This window comes from Papilio xuthus, unplaced genomic scaffold (assembly GCF_000836235.2).
Source record: "Papilio xuthus unplaced genomic scaffold, Pxut_1.1 DF827597.1, whole genome shotgun sequence".
NCBI lineage: Eukaryota > Metazoa > Arthropoda > Insecta > Lepidoptera > Papilionidae > Papilio > Papilio xuthus.
The window spans coordinates 1,537,613-1,562,536 of NW_013531052.1; the positions used below are offsets into that span (position 1 = coordinate 1,537,613).

Sequence of the window (24,924 nt, forward strand, 5' to 3'; positions counted from 1 at the left end):
TGTCTAGCAGAGTAAAAACGATGACCACCTCAGTAATTAATTTTACTTAGACTATGGTGGGCTCCATTTATATTTAATCTGTATTTGTCTTAAAATCTATAATAATCAAATTCAAATTGTTTATGGTTGCTAACGCTTTGTTAAGTTATCCAGTGATTTGGATTTGTGTTGTAATTTGGAATTTATGTTAAACAAAAGTCTAAATAAGCTATAGACCACTTTTTTAAAATTTTCGTGATCATTGTCACAATAATTTATATTGCTTCCGATTATTTCTCATATTAAATCTAAACAAAATGTCCGTGGCATTTGCGCCAAGGGGAAATAGACCACCTCTGACTCCTGCTCAAATTCAGAAAATGTTAGATGAAAACGCTCATTTAATTCAAACAATTCAAGAGTATCAAGCAAAAGGCCAATTAATGGAATGTCACCAGTACCAGCAAGTGCTACACAGGAACTTAGTTTATTTGGCATCAGTAGCTGACGCTAATCAAAACATACAAGCAATTTTACCGGTAAATAATTGATTGAATTACAGTCGACTTGTTTTTATAGAGTGTTTCCTGTTGGGCGGATCAAGAAATACTCTTTTATATATAGCTGAAAAGATCGTATCGCGAGCACTGAGCAAGGGTTTTAGTAGCATGCTATTTTTAATACCATACATATATGAAACTGCATCTCGTTATACAACATAAATTAATATCTGAATGTATGTAGACAAATATAATTTTGCACATCTCTAATTTTGTCACTCAGTATCTGCTAGTTCTAAAATACTCTATAATTTTGACTAAAACTATTAAATCTACTTTGTTACACATTAAGGAAGGGTATATTTCTCGTTTTATGATTTATATTTTGCTTTAACTTGTTTGAATTTATAATTTGGGATAGCTATAAATCTAGAAGGCTAACTGAATGACTAGAAACATTAACAAATTTATAACTTTGTAGATAAAATTAAAAAAATATCCAATTCCTTAAAGTACCATATGGTAATCTGTCCTTTTGGTTTAATTTTACTATGTAATCAAGTTTAGAAAAATAATTTTTAGTTAATGAGTTTAATGAATAAAATTGTTGTTCTTCACCTTTATAGCAAATTTGGTACTTAATACTAATTTAACCATCAATCAAGTATTGTAAATAAATTCTAAAATCTTAATTTACTAAGATGGTCCAGTTTTACAATTTCTTCGAAAGAAAGTGATTTGAGTCAATTTTCAGATTGATCTTAAGATCTTGTTATTTTGTATCAGAACCAATACACAAATTTTTAAACTATTTTCCATTGTCTTGGCATGTTAAAATCATAATCAATTCCCATAGTGATATTCAACTAAATTGCTAATATTTTTTAAATTACAAATTGTGATGGCAAATTTTGAAGCCTTATTTCAACAGTGGACATTGAGTGTGTAATTTTATTCTTTCAATGCTTCAGCCACCACACCAACTTGCTGCTGGTAATGTACCACAAGGACCAATGAATACCCCATCAAGTGCTGCAGAAGTGCCAGGATCACCGCAACAAGCATATAGACCACCTTCAGGAGTTTCCACAGCACCAACTAGGCCAACACAGTCTTATGGACAAAGGCCATATCCACAGAATCAGTATCAGGGTCAATATCAAGGTGCCCCAAGTGGATATGGTCCTCCCCAAAGTGGATATGGTCCTCCCAGTCAAGGTTATGGACCACCAAATCCATCACAACAAGGGCCCCAAGGATATGCTCCTAATTCTACTTATGGTCCACCCATCACCACAACACCTAGCAATTATCCACCATCTACTCATCCAGGTCCAGGATATCCACCATCAACTGCTCAACAGCCGTATGCACCTCCCCCTGGAAGTCCTGCTGCTTCAGGCTCACCATACCCTGTTCGTGGTGCAAGTCAGCCTGTTTATACAGGCAATTCTGCATATCCACCTCCTCAGTCAGGTGCTAATTATCCGAATGTTGGTGTCAGCACTTACAACTCAACATCTGCCCAACCTCAGCCATATCAATCTCAACCATTTCCTAACACTACACCAACTTCTGCATATAGTTCCACTCCAATTTCTCAACCGAACCGTTCCCCTCAGCCACCGCCTAGTGGATATACATCGCAAAATCCAACAAGTACAGGCTATGGATCTCCGTCAGCACAATCGCCGACTTATAATTCCAGTTCTCATGGAAACAATGCCCCTCCTTCAACTGTTGCTTCTGGGGTACAATCTCAAGGTGGTCCACCTGGGCAACAGTATCCACCTTCTGGGCAGCCATCGCCTTATCCTCCAGCTACACAACCACCATATTCTAATCCCTCTTCTCAACCCGGCAGTCCTGCACCCTCAGTGTCAACTGCACCCCCACCTCAATCAACATACCCTCAGAATCCACAGAATTATCCGCCCAGTGGTGGGGCGTATCCTCCGCATGCTTATCAACAAGGTTATCCTCCTTCTCAATATCCTCCATCTCCATATCCTTATGCTCGGGCACCAGCACCTGGAGCTCCACCCTCTGGTGCACCGCAGCCATACCCGGGCTATGGTTTTCAACCTCCCAACCAGCAATAGATTTAATTAAGTAGGAGTAAACTAAATGTTAAGCTTTGTGTTTAAAGAATTACTGCTCAAATACTGTGAATAATCAAAATACATTTCTTTATTTCACACTAATATTATGTGTGAATTAGAAGTAAGCAATTAGCTGGATAGCTGGACATAATCAGATATTTATTTTATTTGCTTCGATATTACAGCTTTTGTAAGTTTTATTATTGTTTAATTTGAATTTGAAGTCATAACAAATATATCCCAATGAAATTTTAAAAAAGTAGAACAAGTATTATAAATCAAAATTTAGATAGTCTATAGTTAATAAGTAGTTAAGTGATTGTAATATTAAATGATTTTCTTATTCAAAGGCTGTTTTATTTATATTCATTGGTGTTTTACGACTGGGATTGTGGAAAAATTGGTGTTTATAATTCATAACCTTTAAACAAAGGAATTTTATAGAAATTATTAGTGAGATAGGCAAATTTCATAGCAAGTTCCAGACAATATCAAATTCAATTACATACTTTTTTAATTATTTGAAATTAAAATAAAAAGCAAATATGTATTTCTACTTTATTATAAGAATAAATATAAATTACACTTCATCAAATAAGATTGTTTCTCCTTCAAATGGATGTATAGACTCATCATAGTATTCTAATGGAAGGTCATCACTGGCTGGGTGGGTAGGAAATGGTGGTGCAGTTTTAAGTTTTTTCAGAGGTAGTATAGTATCATATAAATAACATACAGCTCCTGTTTCCCCAGGGATCGCAACTCCCAATGTCCAAAGAATGTTATATTTTGTGTTTATACGAAGTATTTTCACACCCCTTAATGTTCTCCACCTAAAAATATATGTATGATTTTAGTTATAAATTCAGTCATTATATTTAATTTCAAGAAAAATATTTCATTTCAAGGTGGTTGAAAATATTTATACACACCTGTTCCCCATGTGACCAGGCATTTTAGTACCAGGCCATACCCTGGCCTTTTCTCCACCACCACCTATATTACCTGGTCTTCTGTGTGTTTTTGTAACACCATGAGATGCAGGCATACCACTAAATCCCCATCTCTTCATTACACCTTGAAATCCTCTGTCCATGCTATAATTTTAAAAAGTTTTAAAAATCATTAGTAATAGACTTACGTATAATATAACATTATAAAATATATTACAACTGCATAAAAAACATACTAACGTTTTAGCTCTAACATCAATATGATCTCCAACTCTAAAATGTGTAGCAAACAAAGGTGTGCCAGTTGGTAAAGCTGCATGTGGCGAAACCATGAATCTAAATAGATGTCGCTTTGGCAACATTCCAACACTGTTAAATATGCCAGAGTATTCTTTGGTGACTGTGCTGGGATCTACAGTTTCTGACCCTACTAAAAGACACCCTAATGTTTTCTTTTCTTTCCACTGTACTTTTGTTGTTTTCATGGGATTAAATTGCTCAGGAGGTACATACTTTATAACATGATTATCAACTACCTGAAAGTTAATAAAAGTATTAAAAAACATTATCAGGATTATAAACTATGTTATTTTAATTACAGAATATTGGGGAAACAAAGTAAATACATCCATGTGGCAAGTCAAATTTAAATAACATGTTAGAGAGAAAATGTAGGTGATGTTGAAGGAATAAGAATATACACGTTTTCCAGAAGATTTACTAGAAGTTAGTAATTAAAATGTTTTGTCACCTGCAAAAGAGTTGTTTGATATTTCTTTCCTTCTTTTGACCATAGTGGATAGTTACCAATTTTTCGCGCGATTAAACCAACTCTTCGTGTAAAAGGATTCCACTCAATTGTTTGCTGGTCTGCATGAGCTAAAGGGGATTCTAGTGCAATTTGAGAATTACGTTTATCTTGTATTATTTCTTCAATAAAATCTCTATTTTCTTGTGTTAGAAAATCTTCACTCATCTGTTAAAATACAATAAATTGTAGTAATGCTGGAAGCAATTCTTAAACTTTAATTTATGAAAAAATATTGTTAACATAATCTTACCACTCTCTCTTTAGGTACAAACCAATGTGGAGGTCTATATTTTGGTGGTTTATAAAAAGCATTTTGTCTTATAGGAATATAGTCAACTCTGTAACATACATTTTATCAAGTTAATTTATATAAATAAAACTTATAAAAAGTACTTTGAGATTATACTAGTCTATTTACCTTAACCTGCTAAGGGTCGAGCACAATATTTTCATATTAGAAGTAGCCATTATAGGCTTAAAGATTAAATTCTTTTTAATGAAGATTAATTATATATTCATAGTCTGAATATATAATTGCAGATTTAAGAGCGAAATATAACCTACAAAATTAGTTTCCTTTTTTTTTGATCCTATTGAAAAAAAACAAAAAACAGTGTTGCCAACAACAAGAACAAGATATCGCCCTTTTTCACAGCTTAAGTAACCAGAGCTGAGGTACTAAAATTCGCTGTAGAAAAGTAAAAGCACAGTTTTTTATTATTAGAAAGTCTTTGTCTTAAATTAGAGTTACAAATAAAAGCAAGCAAGATTTTCTACTTCAACGCCTCTGAAACTGCTATATTGGTAGTATGTATTGGAATTATTTTTTTACACTTCTATTTATAATAATCATAGAATGGGGACCAGCACGAGTGAATGCGTGATTTTTTCATTTAGGTGCTAATCTCATTGTCCTTCAATTAGCCTAAAAGGTGACCTGTCGTCATCAAGATCTTTATATCGCCGATTTCCATCCCGAGTAGCCTAATTGGCAAGAAATTGCGTACGTTTGCAACACAGGATTTCAAATCATAGACAAAATTTTGACAGCATCAAAATGTTACCAGTTCAAAATTTCATTACCAACTGGTTATCATGAGACAGTCACAAATAAAGTTATAGTATACTTATTATACTCTTTGGTTATCATTGATTTGACAAGTCGATGAACTCTTACTCTAATATTGCAACAAAACAAATAAATCCGTTATCAAATCTAACCAAATACTTTCAGATTCTTTCATTTTTCTTTATTATCGCTGATTTATATTAAAATGAAATATATGATTTGGAAATATTTTGTCATGATAATACATTTATCTAGTGCATTTGAGGTAGCATTAACTGGGCCGGGTTTACACCCTAGAGATATTGTGATGCCGGCTAGATATTTCATTGTTAGTTTTACTTCTTTTAATGAAGAAACGTAAGTGAAATGATTACAAAACCACAATGTCAATGTAAAATAAGCAATGATTATATTAATACGTAATGTCTTTGTGTATATAGTAAAAGATCTAAACAATTCTGTTTATCTAAGCTACTTTAAAATATTTTCTGCATATAATATAAGTAATGAATGATCCCCAAGATATAGAAAAAAATATTTACAAATGCAACACAAAAACTGTTAAATGCAACAATTTACCTGATGTTTGGAAGGAAAATATATTTTACAGGTTATGGTGGATTTCCACTGGCACAACATCCATACATAATAAATATAACTCTTATCTTAATTTTTTCAATGAATGAGGTAAGAATATAGTTTTGTATTAAGGTTTCAATAAAAATATATTACATTCCAGTTATACACCAGAGTTTGGAAAGAATTTTGCAGTGGAGATAAAAGGAAGATCAGTGAAAAACAACTTTTGCCGTGTTTGGGTTAACACACTTGACAGGAAGGATGGCAGCTTTATAGTTAGATACAAGGTTTATGAAACATGTTTGGATCTTAAAGTTAGCATTTATTACAAGAGCAAACCCATAAATGACTATCCATTGACATTAGAAGGTATTTTTATAGACAAGTACATTTATAAAACTGGTATTGACTTTTTTTACTTAATAAAATCAATTTATTTCAGGTCCTATTCAAGCAGACCAATGTGATTGTCCCCAAAAAGACTTAAATTTGTGGTTAAATAACTATGAATGTCCATCCTCATATGCAAGTATTATACAAGACTTGAAACCATTTAACAACCAAGATATGCAGAAACAAGTCAAAATGATTGTAGATAAATATCACAAACCTGAAAGCACTAGTTTCTGTCATTATGTTATAAAGAACAATCAAATATACAGGGATTGTTATGGCAAGCATATTGGATTTAATATGTTTTCTGACAATATCCTCTTATCTCTTACAAGAAAGGTTGTGTTACCTGACATGGAATTGGTTATTAATTTAGGTGATTGGCCATTGATACATAAAGACTCAGAGCCACTTCCTATGTTCTCATGGTGTGGTAGTGTTGATACTATGGATATTGTAATGCCTACTTATGACATAACTGAATCAGCATTAGAAAATATGGGAAGGTATTTAAATCAGTTCTTTCTTTATTTTTGTCTATGTGCCATTATTATAATTCTTATTGTTTATATGCAGAGTTACTCTTGACACATTATCAGTGCAAGGGAATGTAGAAAAGAAGTGGGAAGATCGTAAGCCCATGGTGTTTTGGCGCGGACGAGACTCAAGAGCTGAGCGACTAAAATTAATTGACATTGCACGAGAGAATCCTGAATTATTCAATGTGTCTCTTACGAATTTCTTCTTTTATCGAGAAAAGGAAGCTCAGTATGGCCCTAAACAACCACATGTGTCATTCTTCAAGTTTTTTGATGTAAGTTGTTTTTTGCTCCATACTTTTTTTCCAGGGTAGCTATCATTAATTTTAACTCAAAAGTTACAAATTATAAATACATACTATTAATTAAATTTGTTATTGTTGTAGTACAAATATCAAATAAATATTGATGGAACTGTAGCAGCATATAGATTTCCTTACCTTCTATCCGGAGGTGGAATGGTTTTGAAACAGGAGTCTCCATATTACGAACATTTTTATAGTCAACTTCGTGAATGGGAACACTACGTGCCTGTAGCACGGGACTTGAGTGATTTAGTTGAAAAGATACATTGGGCACTTAAAAATGATGATAAGGCTCACAATATAGCTAAGAATGGAAGACTATTTGCAGAAGAAAACTTACTACCTCATCATATTATATGCTATCATGCATTATTATTCTCTGTAAGTATATGCCTTTTTGTGCTTATTACCAACTGAATGTAGTGTTTCAAGTGTAACATACATAAGATGAGTAACTTTTATTACTTTATTTCAGGAATGGAGCAAGAGAATATCAAGTGAAGTGACCATTCGTGAAGGTATGACTCATGTACCACAACCTAAGTTTGAGTGCAACTGTACATTAAGTCTAGAGGTAAACCGTGAAGAGTTATGATGCTCTCATTAAAAAACGAAAACAGACATATTGTTGTCTTTGTATTTTCAAAGAGAATATGAGAGATGACAATATGTTTAAATAAAAGTGTCATTGTAGACAAAACCCGTAGTAAAACATAAGAGTGCCTGAGTACATTATAGGTTATTGCAGAGTATAAAGTAGTATTATAGTAGGGCAGGCGAGAATTCTGTTTGATGGGAGTACTTAATAGAATGCAAGATTACCCCTCTTATATTTAACTGTCATATTTGAATAAATCCCAAAATCCTCGCTTCACCTTCTCTACTACTAAGGACAGTGTAAGAAAAATGCATTAAATTTTAATTTCAAATGCTTTATTTTATATATAAAGCATCTACGAATGTTAGTTTTTATGACTTAATAGATACTACTTTGATTTTCAGTCTATGACAAATAAAATGTAATGACCTAGAAGAATATTCTGTTTTAGATAAAATAGGAGATAAATAATATATGTTTAACGGTACAAATGGTTTAACTATAGCTATATTTATTTAATTTTTTTAAAATACTGTACAGTAATTGATAAAATAAGCTTCAAATCTTTATGATGTAAACCTGGTAAACTACTGGTTTACAGTAATTAAAAGTAAACAGTTAATTTAGCCAAACAGTTTGTGACGATTTTTTTTTAAATAAAGATTAATATATTATTTATTATACATCTACACTAGTGAAATAAATATATTTATAAATCATTTTAAATACTTTCTTTTAATAACTCCAAGTCAACGAATTTTTGTCTTTATAAAACTAACTCCATAATATATTTTTTCATTATGGTCACAATATTTTCATACAAATAATACTAATCTTTATGGTTACATCAATATTAAAACTAAGTTATCGAAAGATTATAAAGACAACAGCAAACTAATAGTAGTAGAATATAATGTATAAGATTAACGAATAAAGTTCTACAGTGAACAATTCTATTTGATGATAGTAAACATGTTGCAAGTATTAAGAGTAAGGTTTTTTTTGGTATAAAGCTAAACAGTAACTGTTTTGTAAATGCAAAACATTTAACCGTGGGTTTCTGAGTCCAAAACCTATGTTGATTTTAAATCTAAGGTCAATAATCTGTACAAGTATGGATGCTGCCTGCCTTCTATGGTTAAATATAAATAAACCCAGGATGTCCACAATCGAGAAAAAACATTGGATTTTCAAACATAAAAAATTGCGTTCCCTGTATATTAAAGTGAGATTTTGTTCAAATTTTATCGGTGGTATGTCCTTTATATTCCAATCAATAATTCGAGATTTGTCTCAAACTTAAGCATTGGTATAGCCCATAGATTTAGTTTATGTGAAGCTATCCAAACCTCGGAAGAACACGTGTATATTTCAGTGGTGCGAGTTAGCAATGCGGAGTTAGCTGTGCTAACGGTACATGGCGACGTCGTGGTTCCGATAGAAGCACATGTAGGCGTCAGAGAGTAGCCGCTTGGAATATGCGGGCAGCTGGCGCTCGCACGCCCCCTCGCGTGCCAGGCACGCCCCCAGCTCCGGCAGCGGCACGATCTCCGGGATGTTGTACCCGTTGCGTTCACCTGCAACACCACATTATATGGACCTTATGTCACTAGCCATAACCCCCCCTAAGTAGCAGTTAAAACAGATACATCCAAATGTTGGCACTATGTTTATCGCATGTTTTAGCTTTAAGAGAAAACTCGCACTATAAAAACTGACCTTTTCTGTCAGCCATGGAATCAAAGAAGCACCAAGGGGCGTCATGACCGACCCCAGTCTTGACAAACGCTACGTAGTGGCTGGTCTCGATGCACAGGACCGCAAACAGCTCCATGAACACTCTCGGTCCGTCAAACGGTTCTGGAGTATCGAGCATATCCTCGCAAATTTTTAGTGGAGACGCCTAAGAAACGAAAATGTTTTTTATTTCGCAGAACCATCGTACTTGAACATCCACAATACTAAAAGAAAATATGAAAACAGTAAATATATAATCATTTTGAACGATTCCCCGTGTAAGGCTTTTATCAAGTTTCATACATTAATGATATTTTAAAGTCAATTTTCACGAATACTAATGCTATTTCTATAAAACAATCGGCCGCTTTAGTTTATATTTCACATTACTTATAGAAATAGCAGACGACCATATTATAGGTTTTTTCAAATATTTTGCCCGCTCAAGGTCATCTGCGCGTTTGTATTGCTATATCTGTGTTGTTCGCAGCAACTCGTACGGTTTTCTGAGATGCCAAGATATTTGAAAACCTCTATATCGTTGTATTTTTACGGGGTGTAGTATTCTTTGTTGCGGTGAAAGTTGCATACCTTGTGCCGCGGTGTGGTTGGATGTGAGAGACGCAGACACCTGTCGCAGAGCGTGCTGCCGTCCATTTCGCAGTTGCGCTGACACGGGCCGCACTGCCACGTCGCCAGCGCGCCGCACAGCACGCACTGCTGCGGCACTGACACAATACATCACACACTATTGTGCGACTATTCGTAATCATATAACACCTACATGGAGAATTAAATAAAAAAAAAACGATATGACGGACAAGTATCTTGTGACATTGTAACTACTGTAAAGTTGTCATTTCCTAGCAACAACTCGTCCAGCGGATATGTATAGAGTTAAGTGGTTACTTATCAAAAAATAGGCCTGTGAATAATAAAAGTACGCATATCTTTATATTTTGTCTGTCTGGTGATAATATTTTTAGGAATAAATTTGTTTATAGTTGAATCATACTTACATCCTTCAATAAGATCAGTGATATCTAGATGTGGTGTTGGCAGCACACGTTCATATGATTTATATTGTTTACCAAATCGAGGCATTTGTATTATTAAAGTTGAAGGAACCTGTAACAAACAATCCACTCATTTTGTTTATAAATTTAATTAAATATTTATATTTCAAAAAGTCAAAGTTATAAGTAAAATAAGTTTACCTCAGAGAGTTTAACGCCTGATGTTGCGAAGGACTGTTCCACGAGACACTGCACGCTGGGGAACGTCACCTTCCTGTCTCTTTCCACAAACACTTGATAACAGTACGACTCCTGTCCCGAAGACAGTTTGAGGAATGGTTCAGCTCTTAATATTTGCGCTACTAAGCCATTCAAAAATTCTTCCGGGTCCTAAAAATTTTTAAAAATTTAATATTAGAAAGTGCAGTTAGGTTATTACTGAAGAACTGGTATATTTTGACATGGGTATAATGACCCATTATGGGAAGGGTGACCAAAAGGCAGAAAATATTATAATAATTTGTGGATTGACCAGACAAGAGTGAACGAAGCTGAAATAGTCTTGGCATTTAAAATAATTGTATGAGATACTCAGAGTAGTCGATTGTTGAAGGACTATGGGGCAATAACTAACAACAGTCAGGATTCTGTTAATGGTATTTTGCCCGTTGGACCAACGATATGGACTCAATGGGACCAACGATATGGACTCAATGGGACCAACGGTAAAACACCCTGTAAGTGCACCTTCTCTTCGGAGGTGAGTCCGGGCACGTCGGAGAGGCGCTCGAGCAGCGTGCGCAGCTTCATGACGCGGTCGGCGCGCACGTAGCCGTGTCGCCGCAGCGGGTTCACCACCTCCTCCCGCAGCACGCGCTGCACCTCCGAGTAGTGCGGGGAGTCCTACAACATATCTTTCTTCATCTAACAACTACCGATAAAAATTAACACGTTTAAATGTAGTCAGCGTCTAGTGATTATTTTTATCTTTTAAAATACAATTTATCACTTACCTCCGGCTCTGGAGGTCTATAGAGCAGTGCGTCAAAAACGCTAGTAAATGTAAACATTGCGAAGAGGGTGGCGTCCAGGTAGCAGGAGTTGTGGTGGCCCTGAATACCGCGGTTCTTGCCCGCGATGGTACCCAGCGAGCTCAGCGGCGGCACCACACCAGTCACGATAGGACAGTCCGGCTGAACAGGGCAAACAATACAAGTTTTACATGATTAGCACATTTAGCGAACGCCAGTAATATTATATTTATACAGTATTAAATAAAAATATTTGTCAAGTGTAGGTCCATGCAGCATCAAAAGTTAATTAATTAAATGTTAAGAAAACTTGTAATTACGCTTGTTCATTCCAACAGAGATTGAGCAAACAGTAGCAGGCAAAAAAGACAAAGACTGAAATAAAGACCTGATCGTAGCCCTGAGCTTGATGCATATCGGCGCGGTCCGGAGGCGGGGTGTCGCGGAAGCGCGCGTCTCGCCGGCACAACGGCAGCGGAACAAACAGCGCGCGGCCCGGCGCGCACGAGAACAGCTTCGCCCCACCGCGGCTGCCGTCGCCCAGCCCGCACACGCTCTCCTCCAGCTCCACGCCAGCCGTCGCCGTGTCTGATTATTAAAATTTTTAATTTTTGCCTCGCAATTTGTTTTTTTTTACAAATATGTATTAAGTAGGCCTTAGTGTCTGTATGACTTGAAAAATTGTTAAAACATTTTATCATAATTTGGTATCACGTCGCAGAGTCTTTTGTTTATATAATTGATAAGTTTCTGTTGGTATTTCAATATGTACTGTATTAAATAATAACATACCATCAATAATTCCGATCCATCTGACGACGCCGTAGTAATGTTGATCAACATCAGTGGCGACCTCCACTAGCGAACCCACGCCGATGTCTTCCGGAACGTGCACCGGCGATTTTGGTTGCGCCGTGCGCGGCGACCCCAGCGCTGGGGAATCGTACAACTCTTCGGGTGCATCGCCGCCGGGCACATCTAAAACCATGTTTAATATTTAATGCTGATTTAACCCAAATTTTTGATTAATCAACTAACGTTAAATACGTAACGTATAAAACTATCGAATATTTAAAAGATAGAATAAACCCGCTCCGAATTCCGCTAGTTATCAAAAAAATTAAAACAAAAACTGCCTAGATAACAGATTTCGGTACAAATAAAGCGTTAAAATCGAACATTGATTTCATGATTAGTACCATGTCACGGATAAACAACGTATTTCTACGTAAGTCTAGCGAGAATTTAATAATCGATTATTGCGTCGTGTTAAAAATTGTAACAAATAACATACTATCTTCATATTGTAGCACACACAATGGTATATCATTGATATCTATGTCTTGATAATAATACGTATGGGCCATAGTATTCGCCGACTAGAACTTATGCCAAACAACTCTCGTCTACTGCGCCTCTACAACTATAATTAGAAATTGGTCTACTATAAATAGATAGTGTAAAGCTGCATGCAGTCCGTAATGTTGAACAAACATTGTCCTATTTGACATCATTACAGATATTTGTTAAAATGTGTTTAAGTGAATACACACAAGAAATAGTGTTATGTGAATTATTTTCTATACATTAACGAAGTTATAATTACTTCAAAATGGTGAGATTCATGTTTTTCTTTATTCTCAGTACTCAAATACAAAATATATTTCTTCTTTTCGGAAATAAATCTATGTAATTATTTGCAAACAGATTTTAATACAAAGTACACTGAATTGATATAAATAAACACGTCATTTGGATTTGTAAACAGAAGATAATGTGTACTCTTAAAGTTATACTTAAATTAAACGACATGTTAACAAAAATATAGTATGTGAAAAAGTTTTTAGGTCAAAATAGTTTGGTTTTAAGATTAATCTTACTAATATTATAAATGCAAATGTTTAGATGGATAGATGGATGTTTGTTTGAAAGTATCTCCAGAATGGCTGCATAGATCTCGCTGAATTTGGCATAGATATAGAACATAGCCTGGAACAACACATAGGCTTTATTCGTTCCACAGTATGTTACCAACAAAGATCTCTATAGAGTGAAAATGATGTCTTTACATAATTTGAAAAAAAGGCCCTTGCATTGCTCATAGTAACAAACCAATTTATAAAAAAATCTGTCTATGCACATAAAATATTCAATCAATTCATCTCACCTACTAATATACCTGTTTCAACTTTCTCAGGCTCATTAACCATTTTGGTTGAATGTTGAACTTCTTCAGGATTTACAGACTTGGCAGCTGGAGTCAAATTATTTCTGTTTCTCTTTTTTTCTGGAGCTAAGTGATTAATAAGATTTACAGATTTTATTCTTTCATTTTGTGATGGTCGTTGCATAGTGCATCTATAATTATTGGGCAATGTCCCATACTGGGCTTGTTCAGGCTCACGAGGAGCTGGGGGCCAGCTGCCTCCAATTAATGAAAAGAGATCCAACTGAAATAATAAGAAAATAGAGTATAAGATAAATATAATATTTTTTATAACAAATTATATGTTAATATATCAAATTATTAATAATAATAATATTATGGTATTGAGAGAATACCACAATTGTTAGTTATCACAAATACATTTCGGGACATCCACAGACTCTTATTAAATGTGTCCTGTTATACTACCAAAAAATTAAAAGTATTCCAATATAGAGAATTAATGATAAGCAAAGAACTTAAATATTTTGTATATAATCCAAAAAAAAAATTGAAAGCAAAATATTACAAAGAACTTTCATAGATTCTATGCACTAAAATGGTAGTTTCTAATAATTTATTTCACACAATTCATATTCAATTTTATTCTAAAAATGTTAAGACCTAAAGAAATTACAATTAAATATTACTTTAAATATTATTATATTCATGGTTAATCACAAGCCGAATCCCATTATTAAAACTAAAAAATAAGAATTTAGTGGTGTAGTGCACAAAAATTTCAGTGTGGTTAGTGGTAATGACCATTTATAAGGCCAACCTGTGTGTCTCGGTTGTGACCTGAGTAGTCACGGGCTTGATTATTTTCGTTACTCATTCTGCTTGCTTTGTACTAATATCAAGTACTTGTGATCAGCTACTTAGCGTGCTATTAAAAACTCATATCTCAATTAAAAACAGCACATATTACGCATAACTCTTATCTTATTGTCTAAAGGACAAACCTGTTTATATTCTTTTATTTTCTTTCACTAAAACTTTTCTTATAAAATCTTAAATATGTTTATGATAGATATAATTTAGTTATATACAATTACAATGTACAAATAAAATTTTGTTTACTATTTTTCAACAATCCCAGGAAAAACAAGGATCACAAAAATTGACAAAATCAATAACATACCACAAATGAAGTCACATTACAGAATATAAAACTAACGGGAATATTACTTTTAACATTTATTTTAATTTAAAGAAAATAAGAAAAATAACAAATTATTAGATAAACAAGCGCAGTAAACCAATTTTAAATTATTAGTTACAACATTTGGGCGATGTTTTTCCTCTGAAAACGCTATATTTTATACAACGGATTTGACATTTGACACTAGTGTCCTTATGTCAAATCAAGGACACTAACGTTAATATGTCAAATAGTCAAAACAATCATTTTTAATTGAATTGAAATTGTACACAGCTACAAATATCATAAAACAAAAACTGAATATAAGGTTGAAGAACGAAAGATATTGCTTAATTATTGTAGATTCTTCATAAATGTATAGACAACTTGACAATAATTATAAAGTTTGAGTAATTAAATAAAGTTTTATAAATTAGGCTTTAGTTGTATCTAATATAAATTACGGATACTTATGTTCTTTTGTTATTCATATTGAGTAAAAACTTTAAAAAATACGTCCCTATGTGTTTGATAATGTTAACTGCTATTTTAGGTGTTCCCAGACATAATGATCCGGCAAGGAAGCATAGATGATATCAATGCCCAACAATTTCTCAAGATATCTAATTATGAGGACACAGTCAGACAACTTGATATTTACTATGCAATAGGTATGTCATATAATTAATTTTATAACAAGCATTTGAAGCAGTTGCAGTCCTTTAGTGATTTATTAATTAAGGTATCCTTGCTAACCTATTCTTATTATTTTTTCCAGTAAAAAGGCAATTGCTAAGATTCCAAAGTCCTATAACTGGATTATTTCCAGTTCTATCTTCAGATCTTCATGTAGGAAGTGTAAGAGATAGTATTTACTGTGCAGCTGCAGTATGGGGTCTTTACCAAGCCTACAGGTATCTATTTTTACTTATTACATTTGAAACATGCATTAATATGATTATGTTCTGTTCACTTTTTAGATTTATTGTATCTCATTGTAACAGGATTTAGCCAAGTACTCATAAAAGATAGCAATATGTACATTAAAATTCAACCTTTTAAAAACTTTAGTTTTCACAATATATGATTAATTTAAAACTTATACTAAAATTTCAGGCGTATTGATGATGACCGTGGTAAATCACATGAATTGGGTCAGAGTACTGTCAAATGTATGAGAGGTATCTTAGAATGCTGGATAAAGCAATCTGCTCGTGTGGAAGCTTTCAAGACCAGACAGAGTGCCGCACATGCACTACATGTCAAATTTCACCTCACTACCGGTGAACCTGTGCTATCAGACGAAGAGTATCATCACCTCCAAATTGATGTTGTCTCTCTCTACCTTCTATTTCTTGTGCAAATGATAACAGCGGGACTCCAAATTATATACACACAGGTACCACTTTGTGAATCTGTTTGATATTAATTTAAACTATTAAAAAATAATTTTTGCTTTAAATATCTATTTGTAATTTAATTCTGAACCAAACTATTAACAGATTACCTAAAGGCATTCAATGTGTTAATATAGAAAATATATTATTAACATTTGTTACCTGTTCTAATTTGCAGGATGAAGTAGCATTTGTGCAGAATTTAGTCTATTATGTAGAAAGAGCGTACAGAACTCCAGATTATGGCATGTGGGAACGAGGTTCTAAATACAATGATGGCAAACCAGAAATTCATGCATCCTCCATAGGTAAACTACATTTGGAAAAATTCTACTTCCATGTTTAATAGACATTTTTCATAATAATATAGAAATCTTTATTATTATTGGCTTTATTATATTTTAGTTTTATATTTTCAGGAATGGCTAAAGCTGCTCTGGAAGCAATAAATGGCTGCAACCTGTTTGGTGATAAGGGTGCTTCATGGAGTGTTGTCTATGTAGACATTGATGCACACAACAGGAACAGAAGTATATTCGAAACAATGCTCCCACGAGAATCAAGTTCAAAGGTTAGAATAATAAAAAAAATATTTATCAAAATTAGTTTATTAATCCAGTGTTGAAATTATGAATTGGAAATTCGTATATACTTATTACCATTTAGATATATCTTTTAGGGAGTTGATGCAGCATTACTACCAACCATATCGTTCCCTGCGTTTGCTACACATGAAGAACTTTTAGTTCAGTTGACAAAAAATAATATTCTAACCCGATTACAAGGGAGGTATGGCTTTAAGCGGTTCAGCCGAGATGGTTATAAATGTGCATTGGAAGATCCAAACAGGAGGTATTACCATGAAGGAGAGTTGAAGGAGTTTGAAGGGATAGAATCGGAATGGCCACTTTTTTATGTTTTGATGATAATTGATGGCGTATTTAGAACCTTACCTGAACAAGTTGAAGAATATCAAAAGTTGTTGAAGTCACGGATTTATATGGATGAATATGGAGGTAAAGTATTGATTTGTATATTTAATTCTTATAAAATTATAATAATAGAGCTAGAAAGTCAACTTTTATTGTATATCAGAAGAGACATAACATAATTAAAAATCGTTGTTCATTGCAATCTTGAATCAGGTTTTAGTAATTTTGAATTTTTTTTTACATGTTTTAAGTATGTTATTAAACTGTTTTATTTATTTTAATAAGTTATTTTATTTTTGAATTGTTTTACAGATCCCGTAATTCCTTGGTACTATTATGTTCCTCGCGAAGGTGTTGAGAATGAACGCAGTGAGCCATACTCTGTTCGCAGGATACCTGCTAGTAAGTTCAGTGATTGTTTTTTTCTTGTTAAAAATCGTCAACGAATCCCAGTCCTCTAAGAAGACCTTAGTTATATAAACATCTGAATCTGATAAAACTTTCAAATTTATAGTTTCAATTTTGCACTTTTTTTGTTTTAATTGTGTTGTTTTTAAAAAATAAATTTTAATGTAATTACAGACCAACCGGACGATAGTGTAAATAAAGGTAACACGATTTTGTTCGGCAAAGAAATTTTCTGTTCTTTTATCTTTTAATTTGATGAAATGTCACTAATTTTCCTAAAGTGCTTTTTGTTACTAATATATATTGCATTGCATTTTTACTTCTTTAACTTTTTACACTAAAATATTATGAAGAACATTATATTGACAATAATAATTTTTTTTAGTAGCTACAGTGTATAAAGCATGTAACTTTAAATTAATAATTCTAAAAGTTAAAAAAAAAATTGGAGAGAAAAAAATAGTCTGTTGAGTTGGAATTAAATAAAAAAATGACAAAATATTTTTCAATTTTTTTTTCATATAAAAACGTTTTAAACAAATCCAACTTGAAAAAAGATGAATGCGAATTATTATGAAGTTAGAATATTGTTAAATTAAGATGAGAATATAGAATTATAAATTTAAAAAAAAGAAATAATCACTAGCCATTTGTTTTTTTTATAGTTGTAGTGCTTATAAAATTGTATTATATTATAAAAACGACATAGGAATTGAAAAATGGAATGGTTGACTCTTGCTTACTTATCAAACAAATCTGCTTTACAGCTTTTTTTTACTAATATTAATCGTAGTGATTTGTAATATATTATTATGTTAGATACAGGAGGTTTATTCCTATGGGCGCAGTCGTTGTTCGTGCTGGCTCAGTTGCTGACCGGCGGCTTGCTGCACGTCAACGAGTTGGATCCCATACGAAGATATCTGCCCTCTTACAACCGCCCGAGAAGAGCTGGACGGTACTCTGCATTTCAGGTACAGTATTACTTTCTTGAATGTGACCTTTAGATTAACTGGGGGCAAACTAAACCAAGGGTACATGATGTTTGTCTCGTTTATAGCGGTCTCTCTCTAACCAACCTCGCTAATGGAGGTTTCTCGGTTATCTAGAATCGATTGTGTTACTTCAATTTTTTTGCTAAATTAATCGTATATTAACCGTGGTATATATTGACTTTTCAATTGTTTTATCCAACTTACGAACTTACCCAAGAAATATTTTCTTTTCATGCAAATCAGGCCAAACCAGCATTTGTAAGTAAAGATGTCGTTCATTCGAATGTAGCATGACACATTTAAATGTATTGATATCCTAGCACTTTATATAATGTTGCAATGCAAACAATATACACGCTTCACTTGCAACTTCGATGTACAATATTTTTATCGCTCTCTTACTGTGGGTTTTCGAGAGCAAAATTTTTGTATAAAACATATCGTCATCTCTGTCTTCTTTGATCAAACCGACAAGAGATGACGATATGTTTTATACATAGATTTTTGTCTCAGAAATTTACGGTTATAGCGTTATCCAAAGCAAATGAATGTATTTCTGTGATATAACTATGTATTTCTGCAGCTTTGAAATGCTTAATGCATATATTACACAACATATTAGCCGCACAGCTAGCTGTCAACTGATGAATATTTGCATTTTATTTTCAGCTATGTTTGACTACGATAACCAATAGTTATTTACTTCACGTTATCGAGTAAATAGTTGGGCTATTAAATCATTTACTACAATGTAATCCAAACTACGCAGAATCCTATTTGATATGTATGGAAGATCTAAAAGAGATTCGGGTCTTCTGTCTACCTTTAGACACCGTAGCACACGTTGTAATAATTTTTTATATAAGCATGGTTGTATAGTGATTTTGGTGACCAAATGTGAACAGGGCACGGCAACAGATCTGGTGGTGCAAGTGGTACTGATCGCGGAGTCGATGCGGCTGCAGGCCATGATGGGCACCTATGGCATACAAACGCAGACGCCTCACGAGGTCGAGCCAGTACAGGTCATTCATTCAATATAAAATATATCAACTTAGATACTACTTATTTAACTATATTTTCAAACTGTTTAACATTTCTAATACTTTATAACTATTTAAATACGTTCGATTCCACACTACTAAGATATTTCGTATAAAGTTCGACGTGATTTAAATGCTCTGAAATGTTAAAATGATCTGCTGAAGTTTTTTCTGAATTTGTTCCTTAAATCATGCAACAAAAAGGCTAGATATCGGAGCGTCTTGAACAAAAAATTAAACTATTTTAGGTATGCAGTTCCACACAGTTGGTGCACGTGTACAGAGAACTGGGCGTCTGCCCGAAGTTGAAACTGACCGGACGTCCGATACGACCTGTCGGATCACTGGGCACCAGTAAAGTACGTAATGTTCCCTTTTTGTATCAATATTGAAAGAAAGAAATAAATTTTTAATTAAAATGTAATTTATTTTGTTAATAGATTTACAGAGTTTGCGGTATGACGGTACTCTGTTATCCGTTGATATTTGAAGTTTCCGAGTTCTACCTGTATAGAGACATGGCCTTGTTGATAGACGATATAAAGACTGAATTACAATTCGTTGGCAAGTAAGTGTTTAGTAGATTTCTCTTAGTAAATGCACAATAATTTAAGTTCTTAGTGACCATTAATTCGTTTGAATATGATATTGCAAGTATTAATGTGTGTAGTGAATTTCGGAGGATCGTTTTGCCAAGGTAATGTTACAGGCGTGAGTTTGTGTTGTGTGGTGTGTCAGATACTGGCGTCTGTCGGGGCGGCCTACAGTGTGCCTGTTGGTGCGCGAGGAGCACATGCGTGACCCGCACTTCAAGCAGATGCTGGATCTGTTCGCGATGCTGAAGAAGGGTCACTGCGACGGCGTCAAGGTTCGCCTCGGCCGACTGCAGAACCTCATCTCCAGCTCCTGTATAGGTAATTCTATAAAAAATTACGTTTTGTCGAAACAATTAAGACTATAATTTTTGAACGTGATTTTGTTTTCTGTGTACCCAACATAACATCAATTTATTGAATATTATTATTGTTTGTCGGACGTGAGAATTCTAGAACCAGCCTTTTTGTACCAAAAAACGAGTGTCAAATCTCAACGAAGTAGTTAACTGAGGATATATTCCTTGATCAGAGCACTTGGACTTCATGAGCCAGGGCGAGTTTCCATCGGAGATGTTCAGCCAGTTCCGTCAACTGGAGCACGAGTACATCGGCTACCAGTCGCTGACGGACGTTCCTCGCACCCTCACATACAAGGAGGAGGACCTCAACTGTGAGGAGTACAAGCAAAAGGCCACACACGAGGTGGTGCACGCGCTGCGCTCCACCAGTAACATCTTCGCGCAGTGCCAGCTCTGGGGCATACTGCTGGAGAGAGAGGGACCCATGTATGAGGTATATTGTACACCTCAGTTTATGCGCGTCAAATGCTAGACAGAGGTATTTCTATGAACGACGTAATTGAGCTTATGTTCCGTTTTAAGATATTTAATATCATTTGTCTGTTTCTTCCTTGTGTAAGTTCTAAAATTTTTTTTAAATGAGGGTATCTGAACTTTACAATCTTCAATTTGGTTTATTCCGAGGAATTGATATAATTTTGAATCAGAAATCTAAATAAATATGTCTTTCCATTTCAATTATATATTTTTGTTGAAGTTATGAAGTGGTTATTGAATCAATAGCCAAACATCGTGCCATTTTTAGTTTCATAGAAAGGCAGCTAGTTAAGCAGGCAGTATGGGTGAGATATGACAGGTGTAAGATATGTTTCAGGTGAACGGCAAGACAGCGCTGGAGTCGCTGAAGGGACTGTACCACAGTGCTGGCGTGCTGCGTCACTGGCGCGCCGTGCGGTACTGCTCCTCCCTGCTCAACCACACCGTAGACTCCATCAGCCCCTTCATCACCACGGTGCTCGTTAATGGCAAACAGGCATGTACTGAATCGCGCTAGTGGAAACAAAGTCTAAGGAAAAATTAAAAGTATTCATCTGTTGCCAATGTATACTCCAAATCTTACTAATATAATAAATGCGAATGTTTAGATGTATGGATGTTTGTTTATTATAAGTTTTTGGTATTTGCTATTGATTAAGCTTTTTTTTAATTACCCGCGGACAAAGTTGCGGGCGATAGCTATTATGTCCATATTAGTGAAAACGGTATAAGTAGAAAAGATGTGAATGTATGTTTGTTATAGTTGACAGTGGGTGTGATCGGTCGCAAGGAGACTGTGTTCGACAAGCCGATGACTCCCGGCGAGATACAGTCCGTCATGTACTCCACCATACAGCCATATGACGTCATCGGCGCAGTGCTGCAGCAGGTTACTACTTTGACCAAATTATAAATTAAGAATTATCGCATTCTTGTATAATTAATTAAAGATGGATTCACAAATTATTATTGTTTCCGTACTGATGTAGATGCATAGTCTAGAAGAAAACAAAAGTTACTTATTAAGTCTCGTTTTAAATCCGGGTGGACGAAGTCGCGGGCGACAGCTAGTTTTAATGAACGTCATTATTGTGTTGTGGTTTTGAGCGAGATTTGTTGACTTGTAACGTATAGGAGATAGTGTTGTACTGCGGGCGGCTGATCGGCACGAACCCGGACATGTTCCGCGGCATCCTGAAGATCCGCGTGGGCTGGGTGCTGGAGGCCATCCGCGCCTACCTGCGTCTCAGCCCGCGGGAGGCGCGCGCCGCCGCCCCGCTCGAGAGCCTCTCCCCCTACCGCCTGCGCACGTTGCTGCACACCGTGCTCACTGTATCAGACTGGGCGGATGAACGCGGGTATATAATAAATGCGAATATTTGCATACATGTAGAACATAGTCTGGAAGAACACATAGGCTATTAATAAAGTTTTTTTGTTTCCGCGTGGACGGATTCGCTCACGACAGCTTGTAGAAAATAAACCAAAAATTAACTACGATTTCATCTTATTATCGAATTTATTTCAATGTTATTCTTTAACAATAATGTTATTGTATAGATATGCAAGAATTTATCATTTTTTTTTTAGTTTTTAAGACAACAAACTTATGATTATGTCTAAGTCTGGTTGGTGATCGTGATAAGTAAATAAATATAAGTAAAAATTTGGTATTACAATGATGTGAATATGTATTGTTCAGGTTGACTCCCCTGCAGCGTCGCGAACTGGAGGGCTGTCTGTGTCGTGTGCCCAAACATTTCTACATACAAGTGTGGGATATACTGTTACGTACGCCCAAAGGAATTATTGTTCAGGTACTTATATGAAAAACACAATTCATTTTTTTTTGTTTTCATCAACTGACAACAAGTAACCGAAGAAAACCACTCATAGGATTTAGTGTCGTTTACTAAGAAATAATGTATGTGTTTGAAAGTTTTTCTTTTTTATTACATAATAACTTTAAATTGTGTTATAGTGTTGATATTGAAGAATTCTGTTTTTAATTTACTTATATTATAATTACTAATACTATAAATGCGAAAGTTTGAATTGATGGATGTTTGTTAATATCTCAAAAAGGGCTTAACAGGTCTGGAAGAAATTTGACACTGATATAGAACACAGTCTGGAAGAAGACATAGACTACTTTTTTTAATGTCGCGCGAACGATGTTGCGGGGAAAGGCTGGTGTATATACAATGTGGTGTGGTGCAGGGTCACGCGATCCCGGCGCAGCCGACGCTGGTGAACATGTCGCGGTCGGAGCTGTCGTTCGCGCTGCTGGTGGAGGCGGCGCTGGTGCGCGTGGAGTCAGCGCCACGCCGCCAGCTCTGCGTAGAGCTGCTCTGTGTGCTCGCCACCATCCTGCGCCGCAACCCCGAGCTCTACCTGCAGCAGCCGCTCGACCTCGACCGTCTGCTCGACGACGCGCACTACACGTACGCCAAGGTATATCCTTTTACATTCGCTAATGTGCGTAAAGGTATTAGTAACATGTATTTTCCGAAATGTGGCGAGGGTTTTTAGATGTTTGGTCAAGTTTTGACTCGTATCATACCAACAAAATCTACCTAGTCTGTTTGTAATCGGCCTAAGGTCGATTTCGTTATTACAAAAGTCAGCACAATATCCAACGAGATATTAACAGTAATATTATCATGTTATTTTGAAATGCTTGTATGTTTTGAAATTGCGATTGAACAGATTGTGTAACTATACAATTACGTGGCTTTTATATTATGTTTCTAGTTGTTGAACTGACACTAAGTAAGTTTACAATCTATTGGTAACTTAATAATAAATTTTTAGACATTATTAATTAGAATCACTTAGATCGAATGGCGCGCTTACGTTACCAAAGTCAAGTGTCAGATTGATTAGTGTGGGGACATAAACGTTGACATTTTAATAAGGTTAGCGTTGCGCCAGAAAAGTGGAACAGTGTCGGATTGTCTTCCTAACAATATGTATGTGAGGATTGAATATTGTGTGAGCAGGACAGCGGTATGTCGGAGAGCGAGGCGCGCGGTGCGCTGAGCGGCGCGGCGCCGGCGGTGACGCTTGGCTACTTGGCGCGCGCAGTCGTCAACAGCGTGCTGCAGGCCGCCGCCGCGCCGCATCTCCAGCCTGCAGCAGACGACTCCTGTCTCGTCGCATAGAATATTGTACGCGGAACCAGTACAAACAACACCCATCGGGTGTTTCCCGTTGAGGCGATCTCCCTTCCGTTCAATTGGTCCAAAGGCAAATGTATCCCGTTGGACCGATTAATCGGCCCAATAAGGTTCCACCCAACCGATCCGCCATGGGTAAGGGTGTTTGACTAATCATGGATTTCTGAGACCAAAATCTGAGTTTAACACACACTGTTCTTGAACTTCAGTTCAGAACCTCGGTGGTGATGTGTATTGGCTGATGACTATTTTATATGTTTTCATTGAATTATTCAAATTCTGATTTAAAATATGTGATATTTTTAATCGTCTGCGGTTTATAAATATAAAGGGCGAAAAGACATTTCAGGCTGTTATATATTCTTTAGTTTCTTAATAACACTCTTTATAATATAAAAAAAAAACCCAACTTCTCAATCTGAAGTAGTCTGAACAAGCTTGGAGTCATGATTGCCTTCGTAATTCAAATTAATTTTACACAACCCTATTGATTTGAATCTATGAATACTTCTTCGATTATTATTTAATAAAAAAGAAGGTTACTTTAAGCATAAATAACAATTTTCTTCTAATGAT

General features: G+C 35.1%; 5 protein-coding genes across 14 annotated transcripts; 3 read left to right on the plus strand and 2 right to left on the minus strand.

The window, feature by feature from the left end:
• Nucleotides 1-121: 121 nt before the first annotated feature.
• On the plus strand, nucleotides 122-2,924 carry LOC106118376 (protein SSXT). Its single transcript, XM_013313032.1, has 2 exons — nucleotides 122-518; nucleotides 1,451-2,924. Exons 1-2 carry the CDS (start codon nucleotides 297-299, stop codon nucleotides 2,579-2,581), a joined length of 1,353 nt encoding a protein of 450 aa, XP_013168486.1. The 5' UTR covers nucleotides 122-296; the 3' UTR covers nucleotides 2,582-2,924.
• A 203-nt stretch (nucleotides 2,925-3,127) lies between these two features.
• On the minus strand, nucleotides 3,128-4,959 carry mRpL3 (mitochondrial ribosomal protein L3). Its single transcript, XM_013312969.1, has 6 exons — nucleotides 4,764-4,959; nucleotides 4,596-4,683; nucleotides 4,286-4,510; nucleotides 3,775-4,070; nucleotides 3,514-3,678; nucleotides 3,128-3,414 (listed from the first exon to the last, which is right to left on the minus strand). The coding sequence occupies exons 1-6, from the start codon at nucleotides 4,811-4,813 to the stop codon at nucleotides 3,162-3,164; spliced, it is 1,077 nt and encodes a 358-aa protein (XP_013168423.1). The 5' UTR covers nucleotides 4,814-4,959; the 3' UTR covers nucleotides 3,128-3,161.
• Nucleotides 4,960-5,502: 543 nt separating this feature from the next.
• LOC106118325 (KDEL motif-containing protein 1) lies at nucleotides 5,503-8,486 on the plus strand. Its single transcript, XM_013312968.1, has 6 exons — nucleotides 5,503-5,771; nucleotides 6,154-6,362; nucleotides 6,436-6,892; nucleotides 6,963-7,200; nucleotides 7,312-7,611; nucleotides 7,706-8,486. The coding sequence occupies exons 1-6, from the start codon at nucleotides 5,620-5,622 to the stop codon at nucleotides 7,823-7,825; spliced, it is 1,476 nt and encodes a 491-aa protein (XP_013168422.1). The 5' UTR covers nucleotides 5,503-5,619; the 3' UTR covers nucleotides 7,826-8,486.
• Nucleotides 8,487-8,599: 113 nt separating this feature from the next.
• Nucleotides 8,600-14,826, minus strand: CYLD (ubiquitin carboxyl-terminal hydrolase CYLD). Of its 5 annotated transcripts, XM_013312866.1 has the most exons (12): nucleotides 14,784-14,824; nucleotides 14,600-14,707; nucleotides 13,780-14,062; nucleotides 12,405-12,590; nucleotides 12,001-12,200; nucleotides 11,595-11,774; nucleotides 11,329-11,484; nucleotides 10,783-10,971; nucleotides 10,585-10,693; nucleotides 10,157-10,293; nucleotides 9,548-9,731; nucleotides 8,600-9,405 (listed from the first exon to the last, which is right to left on the minus strand). In XM_013312866.1, the coding sequence occupies exons 2-12, from the start codon at nucleotides 14,654-14,656 to the stop codon at nucleotides 9,236-9,238; spliced, it is 1,851 nt and encodes a 616-aa protein (XP_013168320.1). In that variant the 5' UTR covers nucleotides 14,657-14,707; nucleotides 14,784-14,824; the 3' UTR covers nucleotides 8,600-9,235. The 5 variants fall into 5 exon arrangements, with proteins under 5 accessions (XP_013168320.1, XP_013168321.1, XP_013168318.1 ...); XM_013312867.1 differs by lacking the exon at nucleotides 14,784-14,824 and having other exon boundaries at nucleotides 13,792-14,062; nucleotides 14,600-14,774; XM_013312864.1 differs by lacking the exon at nucleotides 14,784-14,824 and having other exon boundaries at nucleotides 14,600-14,774.
• LOC106118255 (probable phosphorylase b kinase regulatory subunit beta) lies at nucleotides 13,086-24,918 on the plus strand. Of its 6 annotated transcripts, none has more exons than XM_013312858.1 (22): nucleotides 13,086-13,227; nucleotides 15,516-15,633; nucleotides 15,741-15,876; nucleotides 16,079-16,361; nucleotides 16,538-16,667; nucleotides 16,779-16,930; nucleotides 17,039-17,375; nucleotides 17,604-17,693; nucleotides 17,874-17,900; nucleotides 18,519-18,673; nucleotides 18,938-18,952; nucleotides 19,600-19,719; nucleotides 19,986-20,096; nucleotides 20,178-20,305; nucleotides 20,476-20,651; nucleotides 20,863-21,125; nucleotides 21,507-21,665; nucleotides 21,933-22,058; nucleotides 22,304-22,527; nucleotides 22,872-22,986; nucleotides 23,390-23,623; nucleotides 24,172-24,918. In XM_013312858.1, exons 1-22 carry the CDS (start codon nucleotides 13,225-13,227, stop codon nucleotides 24,331-24,333), a joined length of 3,264 nt encoding a protein of 1,087 aa, XP_013168312.1. In that variant the 5' UTR covers nucleotides 13,086-13,224; the 3' UTR covers nucleotides 24,334-24,918. The 6 variants fall into 6 exon arrangements, with proteins under 6 accessions (XP_013168312.1, XP_013168313.1, XP_013168314.1 ...); XM_013312859.1 differs by having other exon boundaries at nucleotides 18,525-18,673; XM_013312861.1 differs by lacking the exon at nucleotides 13,086-13,227 and adding an exon at nucleotides 15,197-15,372.
• The last annotated feature ends 6 nt before the right edge of the window (nucleotides 24,919-24,924 follow it).

Coding starts and splice junctions, on each gene's coding strand:
- LOC106118325 (XM_013312968.1), top strand. CDS start 5,620: ATGAAATATATGATTTGGAAATATTTTGTCATGATAATACATTTATCT. Junction 5,772..6,153: donor ACTTCTTTTAATGAAGAAAC/GTAAGTGAAATG, acceptor ATTACATTCCAG/TTATACACCAGAGTTTGGAA. Junction 7,612..7,705: donor ATCATGCATTATTATTCTCT/GTAAGTATATGC, acceptor ACTTTATTTCAG/GAATGGAGCAAGAGAATATC.
- LOC106118376 (XM_013313032.1), top strand. CDS start 297: ATGTCCGTGGCATTTGCGCCAAGGGGAAATAGACCACCTCTGACTCCT. Junction 519..1,450: donor ACATACAAGCAATTTTACCG/GTAAATAATTGA, acceptor TCAATGCTTCAG/CCACCACACCAACTTGCTGC.
- LOC106118255 (XM_013312858.1), top strand. Junction 15,634..15,740: donor TGATATTTACTATGCAATAG/GTATGTCATATA, acceptor TATTTTTTCCAG/TAAAAAGGCAATTGCTAAGA. Junction 20,306..20,475: donor GAATTACAATTCGTTGGCAA/GTAAGTGTTTAG, acceptor GTGGTGTGTCAG/ATACTGGCGTCTGTCGGGGC.
- CYLD (XM_013312866.1), bottom strand. CDS start 14,656: ATGAGTAACGAAAATAATCAAGCCCGTGACTACTCAGGTCACAACCGA. Junction 10,694..10,782: donor CAGGCGTTAAACTCTCTGAG/GTAAACTTATTT, acceptor TGTTTGTTACAG/GTTCCTTCAACTTTAATAAT. Junction 9,732..10,156: donor CAACCACACCGCGGCACAAG/GTATGCAACTTT, acceptor TTCGTTTCTTAG/GCGTCTCCACTAAAAATTTG.
- mRpL3 (XM_013312969.1), bottom strand. CDS start 4,813: ATGGCTACTTCTAATATGAAAATATTGTGCTCGACCCTTAGCAGGTTA. Junction 4,684..4,763: donor TCGACCCTTAGCAGGTTAAG/GTAAATAGACTA, acceptor TGTATGTTACAG/AGTTGACTATATTCCTATAA. Junction 4,071..4,285: donor ATCAAACAACTCTTTTGCAG/GTGACAAAACAT, acceptor ATTAACTTTCAG/GTAGTTGATAATCATGTTAT.